At 37.9% G+C, this 25,449-nt stretch overlaps 3 protein-coding genes across 5 annotated transcripts; 1 reads left to right on the top strand and 2 right to left on the bottom strand.

The window, feature by feature from the left end:
• Window positions 1-599: 599 nt before the first annotated feature.
• On the bottom strand, window positions 600-7,148 carry LOC113113658 (uncharacterized). Of its 3 annotated transcripts, none has more exons than XM_026280040.1 (6): window positions 7,056-7,148; window positions 5,270-6,358; window positions 4,145-4,281; window positions 3,378-3,894; window positions 3,038-3,289; window positions 600-858 (listed from the first exon to the last, which is right to left on the bottom strand). In XM_026280040.1, exons 2-6 carry the CDS (start codon window positions 6,032-6,034, stop codon window positions 637-639), a joined length of 1,893 nt encoding a protein of 630 aa, XP_026135825.1. In that variant the 5' UTR covers window positions 6,035-6,358; window positions 7,056-7,148; the 3' UTR covers window positions 600-636. The 3 variants fall into 3 exon arrangements, with proteins under 3 accessions (XP_026135825.1, XP_026135826.1, XP_026135827.1); XM_026280041.1 differs by having other exon boundaries at window positions 5,270-6,289; window positions 7,056-7,140; XM_026280042.1 differs by having other exon boundaries at window positions 5,270-6,040; window positions 7,056-7,114.
• A 56-nt stretch (window positions 7,149-7,204) lies between these two features.
• LOC113113660 (cell cycle checkpoint control protein RAD9A-like) lies at window positions 7,205-12,048 on the top strand. Its single transcript, XM_026280044.1, has 11 exons — window positions 7,205-7,481; window positions 7,659-7,729; window positions 7,848-7,970; window positions 8,207-8,321; window positions 9,677-9,776; window positions 9,939-10,045; window positions 10,124-10,230; window positions 10,580-10,644; window positions 11,229-11,330; window positions 11,425-11,611; window positions 11,703-12,048. Exons 1-11 carry the CDS (start codon window positions 7,403-7,405, stop codon window positions 11,823-11,825), a joined length of 1,179 nt encoding a protein of 392 aa, XP_026135829.1. The 5' UTR covers window positions 7,205-7,402; the 3' UTR covers window positions 11,826-12,048.
• Window positions 11,908-25,374, bottom strand: LOC113113657 (uncharacterized). The gene is made up of 10 exons (XM_026280038.1): window positions 25,272-25,374; window positions 24,884-24,996; window positions 24,286-24,382; window positions 22,067-22,174; window positions 21,883-21,989; window positions 21,667-21,781; window positions 17,469-17,534; window positions 17,191-17,380; window positions 16,677-16,837; window positions 11,908-15,162 (listed from the first exon to the last, which is right to left on the bottom strand). The coding sequence occupies exons 2-10, from the start codon at window positions 24,994-24,996 to the stop codon at window positions 12,085-12,087; spliced, it is 4,035 nt and encodes a 1,344-aa protein (XP_026135823.1). The 5' UTR covers window positions 25,272-25,374; the 3' UTR covers window positions 11,908-12,084.
• Window positions 25,375-25,449: the final 75 nt, after the last annotated feature.

The raw sequence follows: 25,449 nt of genomic DNA on the forward strand, positions 1-25,449 counted from the left end.
CAAGAAATTCACAAATGATCACATTTTAATGAATATTTGTATGCTAAAATTTTAATTTAAAGCTTTCTTAGATAACAAGTAAGAGTTTAAGTCAAAGCTTTGACTGACGGTGAATATATACAAACAGTAATTAAGCAACCGTACATTCAATTTACAAAGAACAGTAATTATTTCATTAAGAAAAAAATAATTGTTGAGCATGTAAAATAAAGAAAGAGAGTGTGTGAGTATATACATGATTCCTTTCAGAAGCTAAAAGTATAGATGGATATTTTGTGTGTTTAATGTGAATTCATTGTCTAAATAGTCTTGATTTTCATACTGTTGACTTTATTTACTTTGACTGAGATTGTACGTTTTGTTACCTTAGAAAATAAACTGCACAACATCTTAGTTAAATATTTCTATTGTTATTTGTATTAAATTTTCCTTCATTTTTATTTAAAAAATTTACTTAATGTAATGACATGTCAAATTGATGCTGGCATATCACAGTCTCATTAAAAAGATTTCTTTTCAGAATGTAATAATGATAACTTTCGATTATGTGTGCCGTGTTGCTCTTGCCTCAGGAAACACAGTCTTCAGTTTATGTGAGCTGCAGAATTTCAGAGGTGGAGTCGGATGAGAAGAGATTTAAAATTTGTACTTTCCACTTTTGGGTTTTAGAGACACAATCCACTTAGGGAAAGAATGACGGGGAGAAGGTTCTTCCTGCAAATCATTATCATCATTTTCTTCTTCTTCGTCTTCTTCATCATCATCTTCATCATCATCATCAGACTCTGGCCAGTAGGTGGGCGGTAAGATGATAACCTCCTCAGAGAACCGAACGCGTCGAGTGTCTTCCATCCTCCTCTGGGAGAACAAGAGAAATAATGAGAGGCTGTATTGGGAATGTGCACATAGGGATTGATTCACAAACTATAGAATGTGCTTAGAATAGATTCATCAACTGAAAATAACTGCCTTTGTGAAATTTCCAGCTATAGCAGGCTTACACAACTAAAAGCCACACAGATTCTGTCATCATTTTGTCACCCTCATGTGAACCTGTATGACTCCTTTTATGAAAAACAAAGGTTCTTCTCCTATTCTCTCAGCCACTCTTTTCAGATGATAATAAACTAGGCCTGTCAAGCTCTGAAATAACAAATAAATGGCTTTATTTAATGATCCAAAATATAGTAAAACAGTAACACTGTGAAATATTATTGCGTTTAACTAAATGTTTAATACATTAAAAAGTGTAATTTATTCCTGTGATGAAAAGCTGAATTTTTAGCATCGCCGTCTTCAGTGTCACATGACCCTTCAGAAATCATTCTAATTGGCTGATTTCCTGCTCAAGAAACATTTCTGATTATTATAAATGTTGAAAACAGCAGTTAAAGGGTTAGTTCATCGAAAAAACAAAATGATGTCATTAAAAACTCTCCCTCATGTCGTTCCAAACCAGTGAGACCTCCGTTTATCTTCAGAACACAGTTTAAGATATTTTAGATTTAGTCCGAGAGCTCTCCGTCCCTCCATTGAAGCTGTGTGTACGGTATCCATGTCCAGAAAGGTAAGAAAAACATCATCAAAGTAGTCCACGTGACATCAGAGGGTCAGTTAGAATTTTTTGAAGCATCGAGAATACATTTTGGTCCAAAAATAGCAAAAACTACGACTTTATTCAGCATTGTCTTCTCTTCTGGGCCTGTTGTGAGAGAGTTCAAAACACTGCAGTTTGTGATATTTGGTTCGTGACTCGAGAACGAGTAAATGATTTGTTCGTTATCTGGCTCGGCTCGGTGTTCATCTTCAGTTCTCTCTTCACAGCAGTTCAGTCAGTGTTACTGTTTGAGTAAATGAATTACTGCGGGATATTGGTTTGTTTGAACTCGGAGTGTCAGCCACATTAAAAAGGTTAACAGTTTAAGTCAGTTGTCTCAAACTCAATTCCTGGAGGGCCACAGCTCTGCAGAGTTTAGCTCCAACCAGCTCCAAATCACACCTGCTTGGAAGTTTCCAGTAATCCTGAAGACCTTGATTAGCTGGATCAGGTGTGTTTGATTAGGGTTGGAGCAACAATTGGGAGTTTGAGACCAATGGCTTAAGTCATTTGAGGATGAATGCGTATTGGAGACGTGAACCGTTTCAAACGATTCAGTTTGATTTGGTGAACTGATTCAAGAAGATCCGGTTACACCGAATGATTCATTCGTGAACCGTATATCACTAAACTGCTTTGTTTTGAACTCTCTCACAACAGACACGGAAGAGAAGACAATGCTGAATAAAGTCGTCGTTTTTGCTATTTTTGGACCAAAATGCATTTTCGATGCTTCAATAAATTCTAACTGACCCTCTGATGTCACATGAAATACTTTGAAGATGTTTTTCTTACCTTTCTGGACATGGACAGTATACCGTACACACAGCTTCAATGGAGGGACTGAGAGCTTTTGGACTAAATCTAAAATATCTTAAACTGCGTTACGAAGATAAACGGAGGTCTCACGGGTTTGGAACGACATGAGGGTGAGTTATTAATTACATAATTTTGGTTTTTGATGAACTAACCCTTTAATATTTTTTGAAAACCGTAATACATTTTCAGAATTTTTCAACAGAACAGCATTAATTTCAAAGAAATAATTTGTATATTCTATATATCTTTACTGTGTCACTTTCGATAAATGTAGTGCATCCTTGCAGAATAAAAGTATTAATTTCTTAAAAAAAAAAAAAAAGATAATAAAGACCCCAAACCCTTGAACGGTAGTGTATAAGCTTACTGAAATTTATAAGGAATATCCTCAAAAACAAGCTGAAAATTCAGCACCACCCAACATGGCACTAAAACCACAACCATCCCAACAGTAACACACGTGTCTCCGTAGTGTGTAACAAACTCACTCCAAACCCAAAACTTTAATCAATAAATTCTAAAACTTTCGTCTGTGGTGTGAATCAAAGTCACTGATCTCAAAATTAATAAAAGCCAGCCGATATCTAATTTGAATGCATATTAGCTTCTGACATATCCTACCTTTTTGTTTGCAGTCTCCAAAGTTTCAGAGGTCTCTGAGTCTTGAGAGATTGAGTTCATTGAGTCGAGTGAAGACGCTGGTGAAGGGCTGCGGAGGGAGTTTGAAGTCAGCTGTGCGGCTGTGAAAGAGCCACCGTTCTCCTCCTCCTCCATCTCTTGTGTTGTGTGTTCAAACGAATCCCTGCTTTTTGTCCAGTGCTCTCTTTTCCGGCTCAGAGATCCACGGGATGTTACAGATGATCTTTTTATTGACTTAAGAGAAAAGGAGGAAAGGAGTTAAGATAGAGCATTTTAAATACTAATACCACATTGCTTCTGCTCATAATGCTTATACTCTCACCTTAGCGTATGAAAGGTCAATGAGGGGTATAAAATCCTCCGTCCCACCTTGTGGCAGGTTATGGCTGGGGTCGTACACTTGACTAGATGTTGCCTTTGATTCATTTGGATCAAGCTGGGAAAAATGTGACTGTCCATATGATTGCTCACCATTGTGAGATTCGTTGGGGTTCAGATTGGTGTTTTGTGACTGGTTTCTAAACAGGTCTGTTTGTGAAGGATTTGTGGGGAGATAAGTAACACTCATTTGAGACGTCTCGGTTTGTTTATCGGAGGCCATGTCTTGTGCAAAGCTCTCTGAAAGTGAAAGCTGAGTCGAATCTAATTGGTAATCTGTTGTGCCTTCGTGAGTCCATTTACTTTGCAGTTCTTCTTCACTTGATCGGTTATTAGTATTTGGTAACTCTTTAGACTGGTGCATTTTGGAGCTGTTAACTGAGAGAAACTGAGCCCACTCCGTCCCGCTGAAGATCTCCTCCATTAAATTAGAAGTAGTGCCAAATGAGAACAGACTTTCACTGATAAGAAGAATAAAAGATCACGTAAACAGAAAGCCAAAAACAGCCAATGAAAACAACTTCAACCAGGATGTGTCTTTGATAGATACAATAGTTCATTTGACTGTTTAAGCCCTAAGGGGTCACACATACTTTCATACTTTTCAATTAGACGGTTTCACATGAAATAGAAAGTGATTAATGGATCACACATGCGCAATGATAACTATGTCTGATGCATATTTCTGATGTCACTGGCTGATGTGTTTACCTCATGTAGCTGAGTGAACCAGGGCCATCTTCATCCAGCGCTGTGCTGATCTCTTCATGATGGATATCGGTGGTCTCAGTGGGTGATGTAGGAGCTTCATTCACATTGATGGGCACCAATAACGAAGAGCGATAACTCTGTAAATAAACATAAAAGACATTTCACTTTTAATAATTCTAGATTTTGCCTATGCTTGCCCATAAAATGTCAGCCATGATGCTGAATAGTTCAGGTGACTGAATGCTGGCACACTGCCATAAGGTTTCCAAGGAAGTTTTTAGCACATTAGATGCATTTTATTCAAATAAAAAATGGACCTAACAGAGTATGCACCATGTGAAGTGAGATTCCAGTCTCAATGGAGCAAGCATGTTCAGGTTAAATGGCATAGGGAGGGAATAAGAGTATATTGATCATAGGAAGTGGAGAAGGACATTTACCCACCAGTCATTGATAATCGGTCCAGTACATAAAGAAGTTTGAAGTTTAAAACAGAGGCACTGAGTCTCTGGCATTACTATTGAAATGAATTAGTCCCAGGTGGGATTTGCAGGTGACTGTGTGAGATGTGACTGTTAAAATGCTAATATCATGATTAAAGTGAAATAAAAGACATCTAATAAAATACACATTTATTTTTATATTAAACACTGCAACCGACATTTATCACCAATTTTTTTTTTATATATTAATTATATTGATTACATTTATGATTATGATTTTCAAAAAATACTCATTGATGTATTATATAAATAAGTATTTTACATGAACATACTGTAATTTACTTTAGATTTATTTGCATAAGTGTATCATGACATCAAGCCATTAACTCCTCTAATATATGTGACTCAAATGTCGTCTGTGTGCGATGATGAAGCAGTGTATTCGGAAAAAACACATTTTGTCAAGTTTAAGTGAACTTGTCTTGAACTGATAACTCATACTCAGGGAACGTGGAGTAGTGTGCACTTTGCTAGATGGTGCTATACTTTTGACAATAACAATTTTTATCATCTTCACAACAGTGAAAGGTGGTTCTATGGGATTTAATTGTGCAATAGCTAACACAATACAGTTTTATATCAACCGTTCTTTGACTGTATAAAATCAAACACAAGTACTCACTTGCACTTCATTCTGCACTTGTCTTTCTCCATCATGTCTTTGTCTGGTCTGTGTGGTTCTGTGTCTCTCTCTCCATCTCTCTTTCACATTCTGAGCCCACCTTTTAGCGTCCCCCCACTTCCTCCTACTTGTCTTTGTTGTTTTTACTGATTGCTCATGAAATCTGGGGCTTTCGTTTCTCTCAATTGCAGCACCCCAACTCCATGTGCCACTTTGACCTCTGACCTCTGGTTTTCCCAACAGTGTAGATGATGTTGTTAGCGTTGGAGCTAAAAGATCAGGAGGGTTTTGGAAGGATTCTGTATTGTATAACGATTGCAATTTTGAGTTGGTTTCCCTATCCAGAGAAAACGTTTGCTTCTTCTCCGGCCCAGGCATCTGATCGTCTGATTCCCCCCAAATCAACGGTGGACGTTTAGGTTTACCAGAGAATCCCGAGTTGTTTTTACTGATCCTTCTGACCGGTTGTTTAGCAACAGGAGTCAATGCATCCACACAATGAGAGGATGGTTGAGTCCAAGGATTCTCCCACTTATTGGAGACTGAGGTGCTTCCATCTGGCTCTTTAACATTGGAACCAAACCCTAACTGATAAACTGTTCTTTTAGATGAATCTTCCAATGGTCCAGCATTACATTCTCCTGATGGACTGCATGTTTGCATGTCAGTGACTGAGCTACTGTTGGTATGAGCATTCAGTCGTAATTTCTGAAGCATAGATTCCAGTATTGAATGAGTGTCTGAGACCGGTTTCAACTCCGCCATTGGACTCTATGGTACCACATACGAAAACATGAGTAAAGACAACTCACAGATATTGGGTACGTGTACACAAACAAGCAGACTCCCTCTAGACACTCAACTTTCACCCATGATAGTTACTACTTAAGCTGTACGGTTCCAGAGATCCTTCAGTTATATCGTCACGTTAGTCCACACAAGTATTTATGTCCATCAGTCATTCAGATCCTCGAGTTTTTCTATCCGAGCTCTCAAAACTGTTTACTCGTTTCCTGATTTCTGAATGTTGCAGAAGGAAGGAGTGTCATAAAGAATAGTGCAAAAGCCAGAAAAAGGTGTGTCCAACACCTAGATGGACAGGTAAGACAAGTGTGTCAGGATGAAACATTTTGTGTTTTTGTCACTCCCTCTGGCCAGCCACTGAATGTCAGAAGCAATGCGTCTTCAAAATTCTTCAGAACACATTGACATCTTAATATGAAGTCATTGCTTTTTGACGAAGTGGAGTAATTAAATTTAATTGGTCACCTATTTTTTTTAAGCACCCAACAAATTGCAGTTCTCTAATGTGAAAAAACTTGTTTTACCATATCACTAATTGTAGTAATTATGATATTTATATGAACTGCTCTAGATTCATATTCCTTTTTATATAAGTTAAAACAATAGAATGTATAGTTACAATGAAATTATTCTGGTAATGGTATCAAACGTCAAATTAACGATTTAAAATGATGTAACCTTTGGAGTTAAATACTTTAGTTGAATGACAGATTAAGCATCAAACAATTCAGATTCACATCAAATAACATCATTTCAACTTCCATTAAAATACAAAATATTGCAGTTCTTTAACAGACAGTATTGTGAAAGTGAGACTGCGCCTCTGTTTTATGGTTAAACAGGAAATATAAATCTTGAGGTATATTACTTGTAAATTACTTTTAGTCTATCAAATAGATGTGCATTTCTGTTCTTATTTTGAATAATTTATTTAAACTATAATGATTAATATTGTTGTGATTTTATTTAACGTTAAGCATACCTTTCAGAACCTGTTGCTCATATTTAACCTCTTTCCTTACGCATTTTATTCTATTAATTTCATATCCGTAACTTTTTATATGTTGGCGCTTTGTTATGACGCAAACGCTATCCATCTGATCCCTCGCGCTGATTGGCTAGAGCGGAAAATACGCGCCACATGTCGGATTCGAAGTAAACAGTGGCGCACTCTGCCAAATTCTTTAATTATCCGCTTATAATACGTTTTGTTATAACAGACAACCGCTCTTAACGTTTTTTTTTTACGATTAGTTTCTCGCGTTATATTGGCTACTGGCGTCATGTGGGCGATAAGAATCTAACGTTACTCGAGCCGCTGAATACTTTATGCAGACTTTGTTTAGAAATAATATTGTTGACAAGCAAAATATAATGGATTGTGTTGCGACCGGAGGAAACGTTAAAGGTAATAACTAAAGCAACTAGTGAGAGTCGTTCTCAAAGATTTATTAAATAAACTTAAAACACAACGCTAGTGGAGTGACGTAACATAGACGCTTTCTGTGTAAACACGCTTCTCGTGCACTTAACCTTACATAAAATTAAGTATGAATAGAAGAACACTGATCCACATTTGTTGTAGTTTTAGCTAAAGCCATCCATTCCCTGTCAAGAATCGGAGAGGAGCTGTATATGGAGCCGATGGAGGATGGGGTATGTGTTGTTTTTACGACTGTTTATGTTTGTTTAATCAGATGTAAGGTTTTAAACCTATGTATATAATGTCAGCTCCTGTACTGTGAGAACATGGTCTTGTCTTCTGTGTTTTCAGTTGGCCCTGCGGTCAGTCAACTCTTCCCGGTCAGCCTTCGCCTGCTTCCTGCTGTCTCCTCTCTTCTTCCAGAGATACCAGGCTCCTTCAGACCAGAGCTTTCGCTGCAAGATGCCCATCAAGGTAACGTTTCCTGTTCCTTCCATCCCTGCAGTTCCTCTTTACGCTTTTATGAGCTAAATACCTGTCCATTCATCACTTGTGCATTCAAATGTGTCTATATATTAATACTTTGCACATACAAACTTTTCAGTCTGGCTGAAATGTAATGTGGCATCAAAGAAAATTCCAATTGTACTGCAAAGTGTTCTCGATGGGAATGTTTTCCTGTTATTCTGTGTTTGTCTTGTGTTCTTCAGAGCGTTCAGGCTGTGTTCAAATCCCTGACGTCTCTGGACCGCTCTGTAGAAAAATGCCGTATTCAGTTGAACAGTGAAAAGAGTCGGTTGACCATAACTCTGCACTGTAAACACGGTAAAATTATTATTATTTTTTTTTTGTAGAATTCAATTCCTCCTCCATATGCATTATATTGCAAAAAAATATTGGGACACCCCCTTCTAATGAACAGAAAAAGGCACTTCCAAAGATGGAAACATAATTAATGTATATAAAATTTTGATTTATATCTCTGTTGCAACAGTTTTGGAAGTGTCTAAAATGACTGCACACTTATGTACAAGTCATTGGTGTTTGGTGATTAAGGTCTGCATTTAAAGTCACACCAGAGGTGTTCATCTGGGATTTGGACTTAGCTCTCTGCAGTCCAGTCAAGTTCTTCCACACTGACTCAATCAGTCACTTCTTTTTGAACCTTGTCATGTTAGAATAGAAAAGAGTCCTGTTAAAACTGTTTCTATAAAATTAGAAACACACAATTCCCTAGAATAGCATTTTATGCTTAAACATTAAGATTTGTGCTCCTGGGAATTACTAAAATAGTCAAACCTGTTCATTAGAAGGGGGTGTCCCGATATTTTTCTCCATAATAGTTTATGACGTTAGATATGCAAGTATTAAACTTTACCTGCATACATACGGTATACTCACTTAAAGCATGAAAAGCTCAAATGCCTGATTTTTTATATTGTCAGAAAAATGTAACCATATTATATCCCAGCTCTAATCTATGAGACTATGAGGAATGAACATATTAAGATATAAACAGTTATACTGTAGTTTAAATATTAATAAATGTGATTTTTTTTTTTTTTTTTTTAAAGTTGCTTTTATGTGAGTATTAACTTGATTAACTTAGATTATGGCGTAGTTATCAGTCAGTAATATGTGAGCCTGGACCACAAAACCAGTCTTAAGTGTCAATTTCTTTCAAAATTTAGATTTATACATCATCTGAAAGATAAATAAATAAGCTTTCCATTGATGTATGCTTTGTTAGGATCGGACAATATTACAACTACAACTATTTTAAAACTACAACTATTTTAAAATCTGGAATCTGAGGGTGCAAAAAAATCTAAATATAGAGAAAATCACCTTTAAAGTTGTCCAAATTACTTCTTAGCAATGCATATTACTGATCAAAAATTAAAATTAAGTTTTGAAATATTTACGGTAGGAAATTTACAAAATATCTTCATGTAACATTATCTTTATTTAATATTCTAAAGATTTTTGGCATAAAAGACAAATCAATAATTTTGACCCATACAATTATTTGGCTATTGCTTAAAATATACCCCATTGACTTAAGACTGCTGTTGTGCTCAAGGGTCACATATTGTTTTTGAGTCAATCTTGAGTCGAATATTGCATAGAAATGGCATATTTTACTGAATGATCACCTAAACTGTGTGTGTTTATTCCAGGGCTCTTGAAAACGCACAATTTGTCCTATCAGGACTGTGAGGGTTTGCAGGCCGTATTTGATAAAGAGAGCTGTGCAAATGTGCTACAGGCTCAACCCAGGTTCGCATTCGTTTTAATACCTCAGTATTACAGCAGTCAACATTTGAAGTGGATCAAAAAAACAGAACTTCGATGAAAACTTCAAATGTTGACTAGTGTAATATCGATCCATGTGCATTTCCATTCAGAGTCTGTTTGATCAGAGTCTGTTGTTCTCTGTAGGTTGATGGTGGACACAGTTCTGCACTTCCCTCCGTCTCTGGAGGAGGTGAATCTGTCGGTGAGCAGTGATCGCGTGTGGCTCAGGAACCACGTGGAGGATGATACAGGTATCAGTCATGTCACTCTATAATCTGCTGATATGCAGGAATAGAGAAACAAGTCAAACAAAGTTTTTCCTCTCTCAGACTCATCACGAGCAATGATGACTGAACTGTGTTTGAGCTCGGAGGAGTTTGATCATTTTGCCGTCGGCAGTCAGACCAGCATCACCTTCTGCCTCAAAGAGCTCAGGGTGAGTGAGTTCTCACACAAATCCCAAAGACTGCTGTGAATACAGCACATCTAACACAGTCACTATTTTCTCAGTGAAACAGTATTTAAGACCCCAATATCCACCTTATTTTTCCGGTTTTATCTGTTTTCAGTTACATTTATCTGTACAAAACAGCATGCTATGCTGCTTAATATTGCAAATTGTTATTTCTTATTTTGTATATTTATTCTAAGCTTTGGGAATATTGTATCATTTATACTCATGCCAATAAAGCAATTTTGAATGAACTAAAATGTTATAGATATATATGTTCACCTGCATTAAAACAAACAAATTTTTTGAAAACTCTCTGGTTTTCCATCATCAGGGTTTGCTTGCATTTGCCGAGTCGTCTGGTCTTCCCATTTCTATGTATTTTGATGAGCCAGGCAGGTTAGTTTCTATTCACCTTTTTAATTCACTTTATTTTAAAATATTTAAAATTGAAATATATGCTTCCAATCAAAAGTTTGCATATGTAAATTGTTTACTTTAAAAAAAAAAAATTTCACCAAGACTGCTTTTATTTGGTCAAAAATACAGCAGAAACTATAACAGAGTTAAATATTATTACAATTTATAAGAACTCTTTACTATTTGAATTTATTTTAAAATGTAATTGATTTCTGTGATCAGAGCTGAATTTTCATCATCATTCCTCCAGTCTTCAGTGCCACATGATCCTTCAGAAATCATTCTAATATACTAATTTGCTGCTTGAGAAATATTTCTTATTATTATGCACATTGAACTCAGTCGTGCTGCTCAATAAAATGTTTTAGGATCCTTTAATAAATAGAAATTTCAATTTCAAAAGAGCTGCATTTATTTGAAGTCTCTTGTAACATTGTAAATATCTTTACTGTCATCCTTTCTAAATAGAAATATGTATTTATTATAAATAAAACAAATAACTTTTTTCCAATATCAGCATATTTGTGTATTCTCACCTGTGTGTGTTTGTGGTTGTGTTTAAGTCCCGTTATCCTGAGTGTTACAGACAGTGTTCTGGAGGCTAATTTTGTCCTCGCTACACTGTCAGAGGACTCGCATCCGAAGAACCACGTCAACACAAAACGGTAAGTAAAATCAGGAAATATTGAATATACTCTTGTGTTGTGACAGAATTTTCATTTCTGGATGAACTAACCCTTTAATACTTATTCCCCTCAGCCCTGACACAGAACAGCCACCAGACGACTTCATGAGCGACGACATGGACTCGTTTCTCATTGCCATGGAGACCAGCGAACTTCCTGGACCGTCACATGTCCCCACGTCCCCACCACGACCCACCAGTAACAGAAAGCACTCCTTCAGTGAAGAGGAAGCACTTGCAGAAGGACCTCCCAACAAAAAGGTACAATAATCACTTAAATGAATCATTTAAAAACATAACACCAAATTCCCAGATCCCACTAATATTCAGTCCCTGCCTTCTTGTTTTTCAGTTTTGTTCACTTTTCTTCGGTTCAGTTCTGCCCACTCCCTCTCAGTTGCCCAATCAGACCATGCAGAGCCAGGAAGTGCTGGCAAGTGACAGTGAAGACGAAAATCAGACCGAAACATCATAACCGCCCATCGACTGAACTAAACGATGTGGAAAAACTCTCCCACATCCCCAACCTCACAAACACTGCTAAAAACATTTACACAGAAGTCTCCACTTGATTTTATTTTTCTATGAAAATAATTATGGTTTTAAACCAAGAGATGTGAATATGTGAATATAACAAACCACATCAAATCATTGCACAAGTCACATTAAAACATCTCACTCCCACTGTGGAATACAAATATGTGATTGAGTCTGTGATCATTTTAAAATCCCTGTCAGAAAAAGGAGTTTCTCCTGTCGTGAGACGTCTGAGAGTCACTGTTCCCGGGGGTCTCAGCATTATCAGCACCTTTCCTGCTGAGCACCTGGAAGCTCTTTCCTCTTGTCTGAGGCTTTTTCCTTTCTTTGTCTTTGTTCTTTTCCATTTCCTTCTCTCGTTTCTTTCTGTCTTTCTCTTCTCTTTCTTTTCGCTCTTTGTCTCTCTTTCGCCGCCGCCTCTCTTTTGCCGTCAGCTTCTCCTCTTTCTCGCTAAAGTCCTGGATGAGGATTTTAGGGATGGGGGTTTTATTGGTCTCCCCTCGGAGACGGCTAAACAGACCCAGACGTTTTGGAGGAACTGACTTTGTTGGTGAGGTGGGCTGAGGGACTGTTTCTTGAGGCGGTGAGGGTGTAGTCTGCTCTGAATGTGTGAGTTCTTGCTGCTGTTGCTCTTTGGAGGTGTCCTCAGAGAGGATTGTGGGATTGGAGGTGCTGAGGTGAGCAGGTGGGACATTTGGGTTTGGGGATTTAGAAGTTGAATTTGAAGAGGGTGACTCTAACCCCTGGCTGTTTCCTGGTCCTGCACATTCATTGTTATGAGGGTTGCCAGATTCTGCAGCACAATCCTCGATTTTACACTCAGGGTTGCCTGATCCAGAGCTTACATGCTCTATGTCTGTCTCTGGGTTTTCTGAACTGGATGTAATTTGATCTTCTTTGTAATCTGGATTGCTAGATCCAGCTGCAGAATCCACTATATTGTTCTCAGGGTTGCCAGATTCACTTGTAGGAGGCACATCATTGCATTCTGCGTTGTCAGATCCAGTGGTCACATGCTCTATATTGGTCTCTGAGTTGTCTGATTCAGTTGTGACATGTACTACTTTGTGATCCGGGTTGCCAGATCCAATAACATAATCCACTATATTGTTCTCTTTGTTGCCAGATCCAGTTGTAATTTGTACATCTTTACATTGTGGGTTTTCAACAGGAGAACCAGTTATATTGTTCTTTGGATTGTCAGATCCAACAGCAACATCCATGCCATCGCTTTCTATTTTTTCAGTTTCAGTGGTAACATCTGTCATGGTGCATTCAAGGTTGCCAGATTCAGTTGTAACATGCTCATCATTGTTTTCAAGTTTACTATCAGCAGAATCCACTTCCTTCTGCTCTGGGTTTCCGAATTCACTTGTAACAGGGACACTGTTTCTATCTGGGTTGCCAGATCCAACAGCAGTTTCCAGACTATTGCTTTCTAGTTTGCCAGAATCAGCAGTAATGTCTACTGTGTTGCATTCAAGGCTTTCTGATCCAGGAGCAGCATGCATTTCATTGCTTTCTGCATGGACAGATCTACAAGTATCATCCTCTACATTGTTTGTGAGGTTGCTTGATTCATCAATATTGATTTCACAACTTTCTATGATTTTAGATTCAGGTGAATTATTTACTTCACTGTTTTCGGGTTTGATCTCACTGACTTCTTTATCACATATGCCAAAAGAGTGTGTGGATGCTGCACCCTCTTCCTGAGGTTCAAGGATGTTGGTGTCATCAGCAGAATTCACTTCACTCTGCTCAGTTGTCAGGTTGCCAGATCCGTCTGTATCCTCCACAGTGGAATCTTTTTGACAATGCTTCAACTCTCTGGAAGTAACAGAAGTATCCACATCACTCTGCTCTCGGTCATCTGATTGGGATTGCTGTTGGGGATCTGTTGGTCCATCCAGATGCTCAGTTTCAATTTCTTGTTCACTGTTTAAAGAAAATGATGTTAGCACTATTTCAGGCGGTTGCAATGTCTCTGTACCACTACGAGAGTGACTGTCGCTCTCGTCTAAGCTTGTATCTTGTCTCTCATCATCTTTCTCCTCACACATGTTTGAAGGGTCGGATATCTCTGTGGTCTCCTCAGGAAGAAGATCAAACTCTTGCTGAATCTCTTCCTCCTTGTCTGCATCAGTATGGTTTTCATTTTCAGTCTCCTCATCTTCCTCTATAATTGTGTCAATGAACAAATCTTCTCTCTGGCTTTCTGAAAGTTCTTGTTCTTCATGTTGATCACCAGATGTTTGAGAGCTCTCTTCCTCCTGAACAACATGTATCTGTACCTCTTTCTCTGGGATATTTTCCTCATTTTCTTCAGTCGTTATGATGTTTGGCAACCTATCTTCTGTTTCTTCTTCTTTTTTGCAGTGTTCTGTTTGTGTATCTTCTTCCTGGATGTTGCTGTGTGGTTGTATTTCCTCTTCCTGTTTACTGGAGTCAGACTGTATGTCTTCTTCCTGTGATGTACTTTCTTCACTTGGCTCTAAAATTGTTTCAGTCTCCACAGTCTGTTCATCTTGACACGTCTGTTTGTCTGTATTGTGTTCATCTTGATTTGTTGGTGCTTCTGTGCTCTGATCATCTTGATTTTTGTCTATGTCTGTCTTCTGTTCAACCGGATGTCCTTGTGTTTCTGTAATCTGTGCATCTTGATTTGTGTCCTGTATATGGTGAAGTGTCTTTATGCTCTCCTCAACCACACAAGCAGCGGCCCTTTCTTTCTCATCACCTCGTGTTGTTTCTAAAGGATCCTTCTGTTGGTTCAAAGACGTTTCTGTATGCTCTTTCTCAAAACCATCACAGTCAATGCTGGAGGACACCACCACTGAGATTTTAGGATGTGTGTTGTGATCTTTGTGTGAGCAGAGTTCGTCTGCAAGCCTGTCCCGTTTGGCCCTTTGCTCCCCAACGATACCGCACACACTCCTCCTCCTCACCTCCTCCTCATCGCTCTCCTCCATCACGCTTCTTGTGAGTTTTCTTCCTCCTCCATCCCACTCCTCCATGTCACTCTTACTGCTCCTCTTCCTCCATTTCTTGCGCAGAGCCAAAGGAGAAAGTGAAGATTGTGAGCGTGTGAGAGGAAGAGTCAGGCTCCCCTTCGGTCGCTCTTTCTTTTCCTGTGTTCTCTCCCAAACCATCCGGCATCCGTGACATCGCCCGCGCGGGTCAAAGGTCGAGTTTGGTCTCTCTTTTTTCCATTTCTCCAGCTCTTTCTCAGTTTGTTTTTGCAGGTCTGTCAAGGACAGGGACACCGAACATACCTGAGAATGTAACAGTGGTTTTGAGTAAATAAGTCTGTCAGGACTAAAGGACTGTTCACTTCAATACAAATGTTTGGAGTTACATTTTTGGCATAGTCACATTAGGGGTGTGCGATATATATCATCTACAGTAATTGTTGTTTAAATCATATGTGATAAGCCATTATTGAGTAAATCGCAAAAAAAAACAACCAATAACACAGCAAGAGTGTGCACATAGGTTAGACTACTGCATATCCATGTTTAGAGTTAATGCTTTCACTGCCTGATTCAGTCTATTATTTAGAATTCCCCAAAATTGTCTTTTATATTTTTTATATAATATGATTTAACCCTAGTTAAAGGGTTAGTTCACCCAAAAATTTAAATTTACCCATGATTTACTTTCCATCGAGGCATCCTGGGTGTATATGACTTTCTTCTTTCAGAAGAATCCAATCTGAGTTATTAAACAATTCCCTGGCTCTTCCAAGCTTTATAATGGCAGTGAATGGGTGTTGAGATTTTGAAGCATGAAAAACTTTGTCCATCCATCATACAAGAGTGGCTTTCTAATGGACGACGTAAGTGATTCACTATAGAAGGCTTTTATTAACCCCCCCTGAGCCGTGTGTAGCACTTTTTATGATGGATGGATGCACTTTTATGCGCTTCAAAATCTTGAACCCAATTCACTGCTATTATAAAGCTTGGAAGAGCCAGGACATATTTTAATATAACTGTTTTAAATTGTATTCATCTGAAAGAAAGTCATATACACCAAGGATGGTTTGAGGGTGAGTAAATCAAGGGATAATTTTCATTTTTGGTGAGCTATCCATGTAATGCATAAAAACAGCAGATGGTCTAAATGTAAATGCATATTCAGTCTCTGACAGAAGGTGGCAGTTTTAGAAAAATAGAAGTACACCATGACTTACAGGACAATAAAGAAGCCAAACAAAAATTGTTAAAATGTTTTCAAATATTCCGTTTTCAGATTTTTTGTTTTCACTGTGGTGTGTATCAAACAACACCAAATAAATGAGTAGAGACAATAGATACGGTGTTGTAAGTTAGCTCTCAATCAACTAATAGTTAAACTAAGCACACATGAACAACAATTTAAAATCCGAATGGCGCCACCGGTGTGTGTACACTCATAGAGAATAATGTGTTCGAATTTTAAAGACATGGCGCGACGCAGCGCTGCGGTTCTCGTCCGGTGTGCGACCCCCTTTACTAAAGCACACATTGATGGTCCTTATAATGTAGTTATCATAATGTGATTTTTAATCCATTAAAGTCCAAGCGAACACTTGGGGTCTTAATGGAGACACGATTTCAATGGAGAGACCAATTCTCACAGCACCAGTTCTTACTGGTTGGTCCATTTTCTTTGTAGTGCCATGAAAAAGAGATTAGTAAAAATCTATAGCATCGATGGTATGCAAATGTATGTCATTCGAATTAAAATCTCATTGTGGTGTGAACAGGCCTTTATTCAGATGAGCTGAGATAATCAGTAATATTACCTCGTGGATAAAGGCATCAGTCTGCTCATGTTGAACACGCTGTTTAACACCTCGCAATCTCTCCAGCGTTTCCATCTGTCCATCACACTCCTTTCGCAGACGTCCTTCTCCAAGACATCGACGCACCAGCACCACAGCGACCTGAAATAAGACACGCACACCTGCAATACACACAAGCTGTGGTCAATACATGGACATTAACAACAGTTCAACATGGCAAGAGGTGGAATAAAGGTGCACTATCTCTCTGGCTGGCTGGTTTGATTTATGCCACCAAGCTTTAACAAATACTTTTTTGAAAGGGAAAATACTTACGTGTACAGATACTTTTTTGTTTTAGAATAAACTGCATAAATAGGAAAAAATAATGCAATAATGGCATCTGGTATCTAAAATGTTTTCCATAATTCACCATCAAAGCCAATAGGTGCCAGTATAACGTCTATGACCAAAGTCAAACCAACAATTACTAAGAACACCTTTAAAGCATGCAAATATATATTTGAAAACCAACCATAGCAGAAAAAGAGATCCCAGACTCTGAGCAGAGTGTCGAAGGGCAGGTGACGGCTGTACAAACACATCAGCCAATCAGTGGCAAACATCAGAGGCTCCACCCCCTGACTCTGTAGGTGTTTGTGTGCGGCTGGACACTGTTTTTTTAAAATGCTTAAGAGAACAGCAGCATCGAATAAAACACCTTCCTGAAGAAAAAGAAAAAGAAAAGTCTATTTATAACTTTATAGAAATGTAACCATTGTTGTTATGGTTACTGTAAAGATAAAGCCCTACCAGCAGAGGGCTGTAGTATCCAGGGAGGTAGAGCTCACTAATCTGCACCAGACACCAGAACGCCTCCTAAAACAATGCAAACAATGAGGCCATGTTAAGCATCAAGCTTGCAAGCAAACAAACTATTTCTACTGTAGACTATACATACAATTTCTGGGATAATAGCGGGACACCACTCATGAAATTAAACCGTCTGGGACCATTAGTAAATCGTCTGGGACCAAGTGTGTTCAAGCGCTAGTAAAAAACAGTGTAAAGAAATACCCTTTTTGCTTCTAGAGTTAAAAGCAGATTGTAAGTGTATTTATTTCTTTTCTCATTAGTGTTTAGCGCAGTTGTCGTTGCTAGGAATCGCTTGCAACAACAATTTTGTTTACTGTGTTGAGACGTGCTGCGTTTCGTACTCTATCGCATACGTTTTCAGTGTCGTGCGTTTGCTTAGACCTTTGTTGTGAAAAACAGTAAAGTGTGTTCAGCTGAATTCAATTTCCGTTTTGTCTGACGGGTATAAAATAGGTTTGTTATACTGTGGCAGTGGTCGCAGTAGCCCTCTGGTTAAGCCCTCCTTGTGTGAAGACCGAAGAGTGTAAAGACCATCGACTCTACCATGTGACTCCACCAGGAAGGGACACTGGCAAGGGATATAAGTATTGTTTTGATTAATCCCTTTATCCTTCTACTTGTTTCGTTTCTGTTTGAGTTTTTATAACCAATTCTTACTATGTGTTTCCAGATCCCTACTACCACTACCACTCGCAAACCACGCATCACACAATGTAGGCAGCGCAATGTTAACAACCTGCACACTTTGCCTATATCTGCTAATACACTAGTTTCTTTTTCTATTGGTCTCTGGAATTGCAGGTCTGCTGTAAACAAAGCCGATTTCATTACTTCTATTATTAGTCATTCAAAGCTTAATCTTATGGCCCTGACAGAGACTTGGATCAGATCGTCTCTAATGATTGAAAATGTAATCCTTTACCATCTTCAGGTATCAACAGCTCCTTTGAATCTCATTCAGAAACTGTTACCTACCCTCTTAAAATACATTTTGTAATTGTCTAGCGACCCCCAGGACCACTGGGGTAACTTTTTGGATGAATTAGATGCTGCTCTCAACCTTTCCTGAGGATGGTACTCCCCTAGTTAAGCTTGGAGATTTCAACATCCACCTAGATAAACCTCTATTTACTGATTTCCAGACTCTGCTTGCCTATTTTGATCTCAACCGAGTGTCAACTACTGCTACTCACAAATCAGGCAACCAACTGGACCTTATTTATACATGACACTGCTCTACTGATCATGTTCTGGTTACTCCACTGCACACGTCGGATCACTTCGTCCTCACTCTTAACCTCAACATGGTCCCTGACACATCACTTACTCTGCCACATGTCATCTTTCGACGTAATGTACGCTCTCTCTCACCCTCCCAGCTATCTGCAATGGTTCATTCTTCACTTCCTTCCCTCTAAACTTTTTGCATCTTTGGATGCTAACAATGCTACTGATACTTTCTGCTCCACTCTTACATCTTGTTTAGACACTGTTTGCCCCTTGTCTTCCAGGCCAGCCCGTACCGCCCATTTGTTATCTGATGTTCTACGCGAACATTGTTCTAAGCTTAGAGCTGCTGAAAGGGTGTGTCGTAAATCCAAAAATACTACTGACCTTAATGTGTATTAGTCACTCCTCTCTTCCTTCTCTGCTAATGTCTCCACTGCTAAAATGACTAACTATCATAAAAAAATTAACAATTCGTCTAAATCTCACATGCTTTTTAAAAAAAATTCCTCGCTCCTTTGTACTCCTCCTCCCCCTCCTTCATCTCTAATAGCTGACAACTTTGCCATGTTTTTTAATAATAAAATAAAAAACATCAGTGCACAACTTTCCACACCACAATCATTCAAGCTCATATCACCAGCAAACATACACTCACTCACAACATATTAGTACAACATGCAACATTAACATATCCCTCCACACTGGTGTTTTCCCTCATCATTTAGACAGGCTCGTATAACTCCACTACTTAAGAGTCCCACCCTCAACCCATCTTTTTTAGAGGACTACAGACCAGTTTCCCCTCTTCCTTTCATTGCAAAAACACTTGAACGAGCTGTGTTCAACCAAGTCTCTACATTTCTCATGCAGAACAAACTCCTTGACAGCAACCAATCTGGCTTCAGAAGTAGACATTCAACTGAGACGGCCTTGCTCTCAGTTGTTGAAGCTCTAAGACTGGCAAGAGCGGAATCCAAATCTTCAATACTCATCCTGCTTGATCTATCCGCTGCTTTTGACATGGTTAATTACCAGATCCTCCTATCAATCCTACTGGCAAAAGGCATCTCAGAAACCATACTTCAATGGTTTGAGTCTTACCTACAGTGTATCAGATAGGTCCTTCAAAGTATCTTGGAGAGGGGAGGTGTCCAAGTCACAACATCTAACTACTGGGGTGCCTCAGGGCTCAGTTCTTCGACCACTTCTCTTCTCTGTCTACATGGCATCATTAGGTTCTGTCATTCAGAAACATGGCTTTTCATACCACTGCTATGCTGATGACACTCAACTCTACCTCTCATTCCATTCTGATGATCCGACGGTAGCTGCTCACATCTCAGCTTGTCTAACAGACATTACTTGTTGGATGAAGGACCATCACTTTCAACTCAACCTTGCCAAGACAGAACTGCTTGTGGTTCCAGCAAAACCCATCGTTTCATCAAAATTTCACCATTAAGTTAGGCACATCAACCATAACTGCTTCAAAAACAGCCAGAAACATTGGAGTTATGATTGATGATCAGCTGACTTTCTCAGACCACATTGCTAAAAGTGTCCAGTCCTGCATATTTGCTTTATTCAACATTAAGAAGATCAGACCCTTTCTTTCGGAACAAGCTGCACAACTCCTTGTTTAAGCTCTTGTTCTGTCCAGGCTGGACTATTGCAATGCCCTTTTGGCAGGTCTTCCAGCCAATTCTATCAAACCTTTACAATTAATCCAGAACGCAGCAGCAAGATTCATTTTTAATGAACCAAAAAGAATACATGCCACACCCTCTGTTTATCAGTTCTCACTGGCTACCAATAGCTGCTCGCATAAAATTCAAGGCATTAATGTTTGCCTACAAAACTACCACTGGCTCTGCACACATTTACATAAATGTATTACTTCAGACTTATGTGCCCTCTAGAAGTTTGCGTTCTGCAAGTGAACGTTGCTTGATTGTGCCATCCCAAAGAAGCACAAAGTCACTTTTACGGACTTTAAAATTAAATGTTCCCTCCGGTTGGAATGACCTCCCCAACTCAATCCGAGCAGCTGAGTCCTTAGCCATCTTCAAGAATCAGCTTAAAACCCATCTCTTTTATGTTTATTTGACCCTCTAACTTTAGCACTCACTATTCTAATTCTATTCTTTAAAAAATAATTTTGTATTCTATCTATTTTCTTTTCATTTATTATACAATTATAAAAAAAAGATCTCAAACACTAGCTTGCTCTATTCTTTTTCTATTCTATCTGTTTTCGTTTTATTTACTATATTATTTAAAAGCCCATGCTACGTGTACTGTGTTTAAGCTAACTGAGACTTGTTATAGCACTTATATATCATTGCTCTTTTGTGTATTTGATTGCTTCCATTGTCCTCATTTGTAAGTCACTTTGGATAAAAGCGTCTACTACTTGTAAATGTAAATAATATAATAGGCTGTCAAGTCTATTTTATTCACTTTAAACATCGGATGAAGTGATTCTTTTCTCTTTAATAGAGATCAAATTAAATTTATGCATTTAACAGACTCTTTTATCCAAAGCGACTTACATTGCATTCAAGATAACAATTTTCTCCTAACATGTTCCCTGGGATCATGTCACACTGAAGACTGGAGTAATGATGCTAAAGAAATACAGCTGTGGATCACAGGAATAAACTAAATTTGTAAATCAATTAAAAAATACAGCTATTTAAAACCATACAAATATTTCAGTATATTACTGTTATATTGTGCTTTTGATCAGATAAATGCAGCCTTGGCGAGCACAAGAGATTTCTAAAAACAGAAAAAGTTGTGTACATTATAAATGTATCAAATTTTGCATATTATTTGGTCATTTATTCTGTTATATCTGTCGTTTTCTGTATAGCCAGGTAAATAATCATGACAGAAGCAGTACCTCAGCAGGCATGTTCATCAGAAGGACAGCAGCCACCGGACCCTGCGCCTGACAGTAGCCCTCGTCTGGGCGATACTGAGTGTACGCTTTCAGGACCTCGAGCAAGTCCTTCTGACTGCTCATACAGACACCAGTGAGAAAGAAGCTTTATGACTAATCTTGTGAATTATAATGCTGTAGAGAACATTGCAAGGGAAGGGAAAGGCAGTACAGTACCCATGGCCGTCTTTGGACTGGAACATCTCATGGAAGGGAAACTGTCTGTCGGTGTCTCTTTTGATGATATCGGTCCATCCCTGATGATCTGGAGCTTTGACTAGACGCTAGACGAGTCACAGAGGAAACACAGGGCTTATATAAGAGTATAAAAAATATGATACAAATAGGACCAGTCACTTACTTCGTAGAGACTCTCATTTTTTTCTTTTCTATCCTTAGCTCCACAGAGCAGTGGCCAGCCCTTTGCCCTGACCGATGCTGGGATGCCCTTCTGACACTGACCTTTGACCTGAGACAAAGGAAGTGAGCTGAGCCATGCAGATGTCTATTGTAAGACTCATGCTATGAAAGCTGTTTCAACTGAAAATAACTCCAGAAGCCATGCAGATTTTGGAAATGTTAGCAAAAAAAAAAAAAAAAAGAATAAAAAAATATTACTTTTTTTTTAGTAATCACCTAATTCTTTACATATAATGATCCCAAATTATATCATATAATGATCAACTTTTTTAATGATTGTTAAAGGTACTGTACATACAGAGGAATTTGGCATTCATTTGTAGCCAGCAGTATTTGACATTCAACATCCTGTATCATATGTAGGCTGACTGACAATGACACATGAGGTCTCAACTATAATCAACAGATCAATCAATGCTCAAAGAATCAACCGAGATCATAAATGATCAGCTGAATACAAACATTTTCAAAACTAGTTTGATGGTTTAGTATGTCAGCACATCTAATTCAAACAGGAGAGTATTATTCTTTGTGGCCAGCATGAACCAATGACTGGGCAGCTGACACATGCCTAGTTCAATAACTATTGATTTATCAATTTCTAGTTCCATAAATAGGCCTTTCCAGTTAACAGCTGTTAAACTTAGAAATAATCTGAAATGTTATTAATCTTTCTCTACTCTGTCCCTAGTGAAAAATAAATGTGTAATTGTATAGAATGTGCATTTACAGTGCACTTCAAATCTTAAAGGTATTCATAAACTACCATCAGACATATTATTTAATGTGCATAAAATAAAAGGGCACTTAAGTGTAATTGAAAAAAACTAAACTTTCAAGACACAAGTAAAAGTGCACTTAATAACATTACAAATTACAAATACATTTAAATGACATTACTCACAGGTTTAAATAAAAAATATATTAAGGTATATTTTAGTTTAATGAAATTACATATATGTACTTAAGCCCTACTTAAGTGGGTCTGAAAAGCACTGTAAATTTCAGCTACTTGCATTTAATAATTATTTATTTTAAACTGTAATACAACTTAATTTCACTTAACATGCAATTAAGTGTTGAAAACATTACATTCAGTTAGCATAAAAGTATATTAGTAGTAGTAGTCTTTTTTCTTTAAAGTATACTAAAGTGTACTAGCTTTTCCACAAGCATTTGGCGCAAAAATTTCTAATTTTATCATGGAACGATTAAAACAATGTGTACATGATTTAATTTTTTTTTTGGAAAAGAATAAAGGCAGTGCTGTGCCATGCAAATATTGCCACTACAATGTTAGAGTTAACCTGACTATGTTTTTCCATGTGAATTACACATTCCAACTGAAAAATAAGATTTTTTTTTTATCTTTATATTTTCTATCATAGTACTTAGATATTGCTGGGAGTGTTTGAATAAAAATAAAATAAATAAATGTCTGAATGATATTCTGGATGTAAACGTATTACTGAGTCTTTTTTGGGATTATGTACACTGATAAATATTATTTTTTGGTAAAGTAAATACTACATAAAAACAAATGTAATTTCTACATTAAATAATTTAATGCAAGAATTTAAAAAAAGTAAATCCTATATTAGTAATAAATTTAAGCTTGTAGAAATTAAAGTTGGAACTCATAAGTTTATTTTACTTGGAACCGTTTGTTATGTTTACAAGGATTCTTTAAGTAAATATCTGTTATGATCCCCTATTTCCCATCATGCACTGGGCATGAATAATTAAAAAATAAAGTTTAATTCTTCACTGTTTTTAAGTTGTATTTACACTGTTTTATGGTTGTTTTTGTTGTCAGATTTAGGAACATAATGTTTTGTGTCCTCTGGAGTTTATTTGGTTGCACTTTATTTTACAGTACATGTACTAACATGTACTTATAGTGTACTTACAGTGTATTTATCTAAGAACGTTCTGGTAATACAAGGTAACTAAAAAAACTCTTTATATTTTCTATCATAGTACTTAGATATTGCTGGGAGTGTTTGAATAAAAAAAAAAGAATAAATGTCTGAATGATATTCTGGTACCTAGATATGGATGGGGCCCACAAGTAATTATACTAAAGGTACCAGATGACCTTTGACCTTTCTTATTATATACAATTTTACACTCAAGTATACAACAGCAAGCCAGACACACCTTGTTGCTCTTTTTCTCCATCACTTGCTCCCATTGAGTCATGAGGCTGAGCCACTTGGACTCTCGGTGTCTCACTAACTCAGGACATGGACCATCCCTGTCAACAACACACACAATCAGCAACTACACTCACAGCACAGCAGCATGCTTCACTGTCACCAACACTGTACAATCAGTGAGAAAAATACTTTACACCAAAGCAGAAATAACACACCTTTACCCTGCTTCCTAACTTACTCTCAGTAAAGCACACTCCCCATAGCAGAGAAAAGCATGAGTGTCACAAGAGGCAAACACACAGAAAACAGGAAACCACACTCTGACAGCCTAGAAATCACCATGGCAACATGACAGGATGTTGAGAAGGAGAAAATGAGAGTAAGAGGTGCGGAAGGTAACGGTAAAGTATAATCATGAGTTATGAGTTATCAATACTGGTAATACAGGATCAAAGCGCCTTACAAAATTGATCTGACCACAGATGATACATTTAATCACACACACTGTTGCTCAACCAGGGCTTACAGCATATAAATACAGTCACAAACACTCAAATCACCCAAACTCTAAGCCGTGATGAACAGACATCAACACTGACCTGTCAGTTTCTCCATTGCCTAGAATGAAGCCAAAGCGGTTCGTCTCCACAACTGTGACCTCCGGCCCATGACTCCCCTCTTCATCCTTGCTATCGTCTGGTTTAACAGACATCTGTGCGTATGAGAGAGAAATTCATGCCATGATTGAATGGATTTCTGTCTCATTTCTGTTACCAAACAAGCGCCATTTTAAAAGCAAATTCAGTTGCATGACACAATATACATGGCACTGTATTATGTACTGATGTTTAACCTGTAGCATGCATTGATTTGGAACTGAACCGTATTTATTAATGCACATTAAGCATGGAATCATCATTAATACAGTTAGAGCAACTTTAAAAACAGACTCAATTGTGCAATAAAAGTCAATAAAGCAAAAGCTACCTTCACGCTTCTGCCAAACTCAAAGTTGCCGTTGTCCTCTGATGGGAGGGAAGACAACTAAGATAAAGACTTCCGCTGTAAAGTCAGCTAGTGTGTGTGTGTGTGTGTGTGTGTGTGTGTGTTTGAATAACTGACAGTAGGAAGAAAGGTCCTCCTTTACTATGACAATCTTATAGCC

Source organism: Carassius auratus, chromosome 14, assembly GCF_003368295.1.
Source record: "Carassius auratus strain Wakin chromosome 14, ASM336829v1, whole genome shotgun sequence".
Lineage (NCBI taxonomy): Eukaryota > Metazoa > Chordata > Actinopteri > Cypriniformes > Cyprinidae > Carassius > Carassius auratus.

Coding starts and splice junctions, on each gene's coding strand:
- LOC113113658 (XM_026280040.1), bottom strand. CDS start 6,034: ATGGCGGAGTTGAAACCGGTCTCAGACACTCATTCAATACTGGAATCT. Junction 4,282..5,269: donor AAGTGCAGAATGAAGTGCAA/GTGAGTACTTGT, acceptor GTTTATTTACAG/AGTTATCGCTCTTCGTTATT. Junction 859..3,037: donor TGGAGACTGCAAACAAAAAG/GTAGGATATGTC, acceptor TTGTTCTCCCAG/AGGAGGATGGAAGACACTCG.
- LOC113113660 (XM_026280044.1), top strand. CDS start 7,403: ATGCAGACTTTGTTTAGAAATAATATTGTTGACAAGCAAAATATAATG. Junction 7,971..8,206: donor GCTGCAAGATGCCCATCAAG/GTAACGTTTCCT, acceptor TGTGTTCTTCAG/AGCGTTCAGGCTGTGTTCAA. Junction 10,046..10,123: donor CCACGTGGAGGATGATACAG/GTATCAGTCATG, acceptor TTCCTCTCTCAG/ACTCATCACGAGCAATGATG.
- LOC113113657 (XM_026280038.1), bottom strand. CDS start 24,996: ATGTCTGTTAAACCAGACGATAGCAAGGATGAAGAGGGGAGTCATGGG. Junction 21,782..21,882: donor CAGTCCAAAGACGGCCATGG/GTACTGTACTGC, acceptor CTGTATGAGCAG/TCAGAAGGACTTGCTCGAGG. Junction 15,163..16,676: donor CTGATGCCTTTATCCACGAG/GTAATATTACTG, acceptor TTACATTCTCAG/GTATGTTCGGTGTCCCTGTC.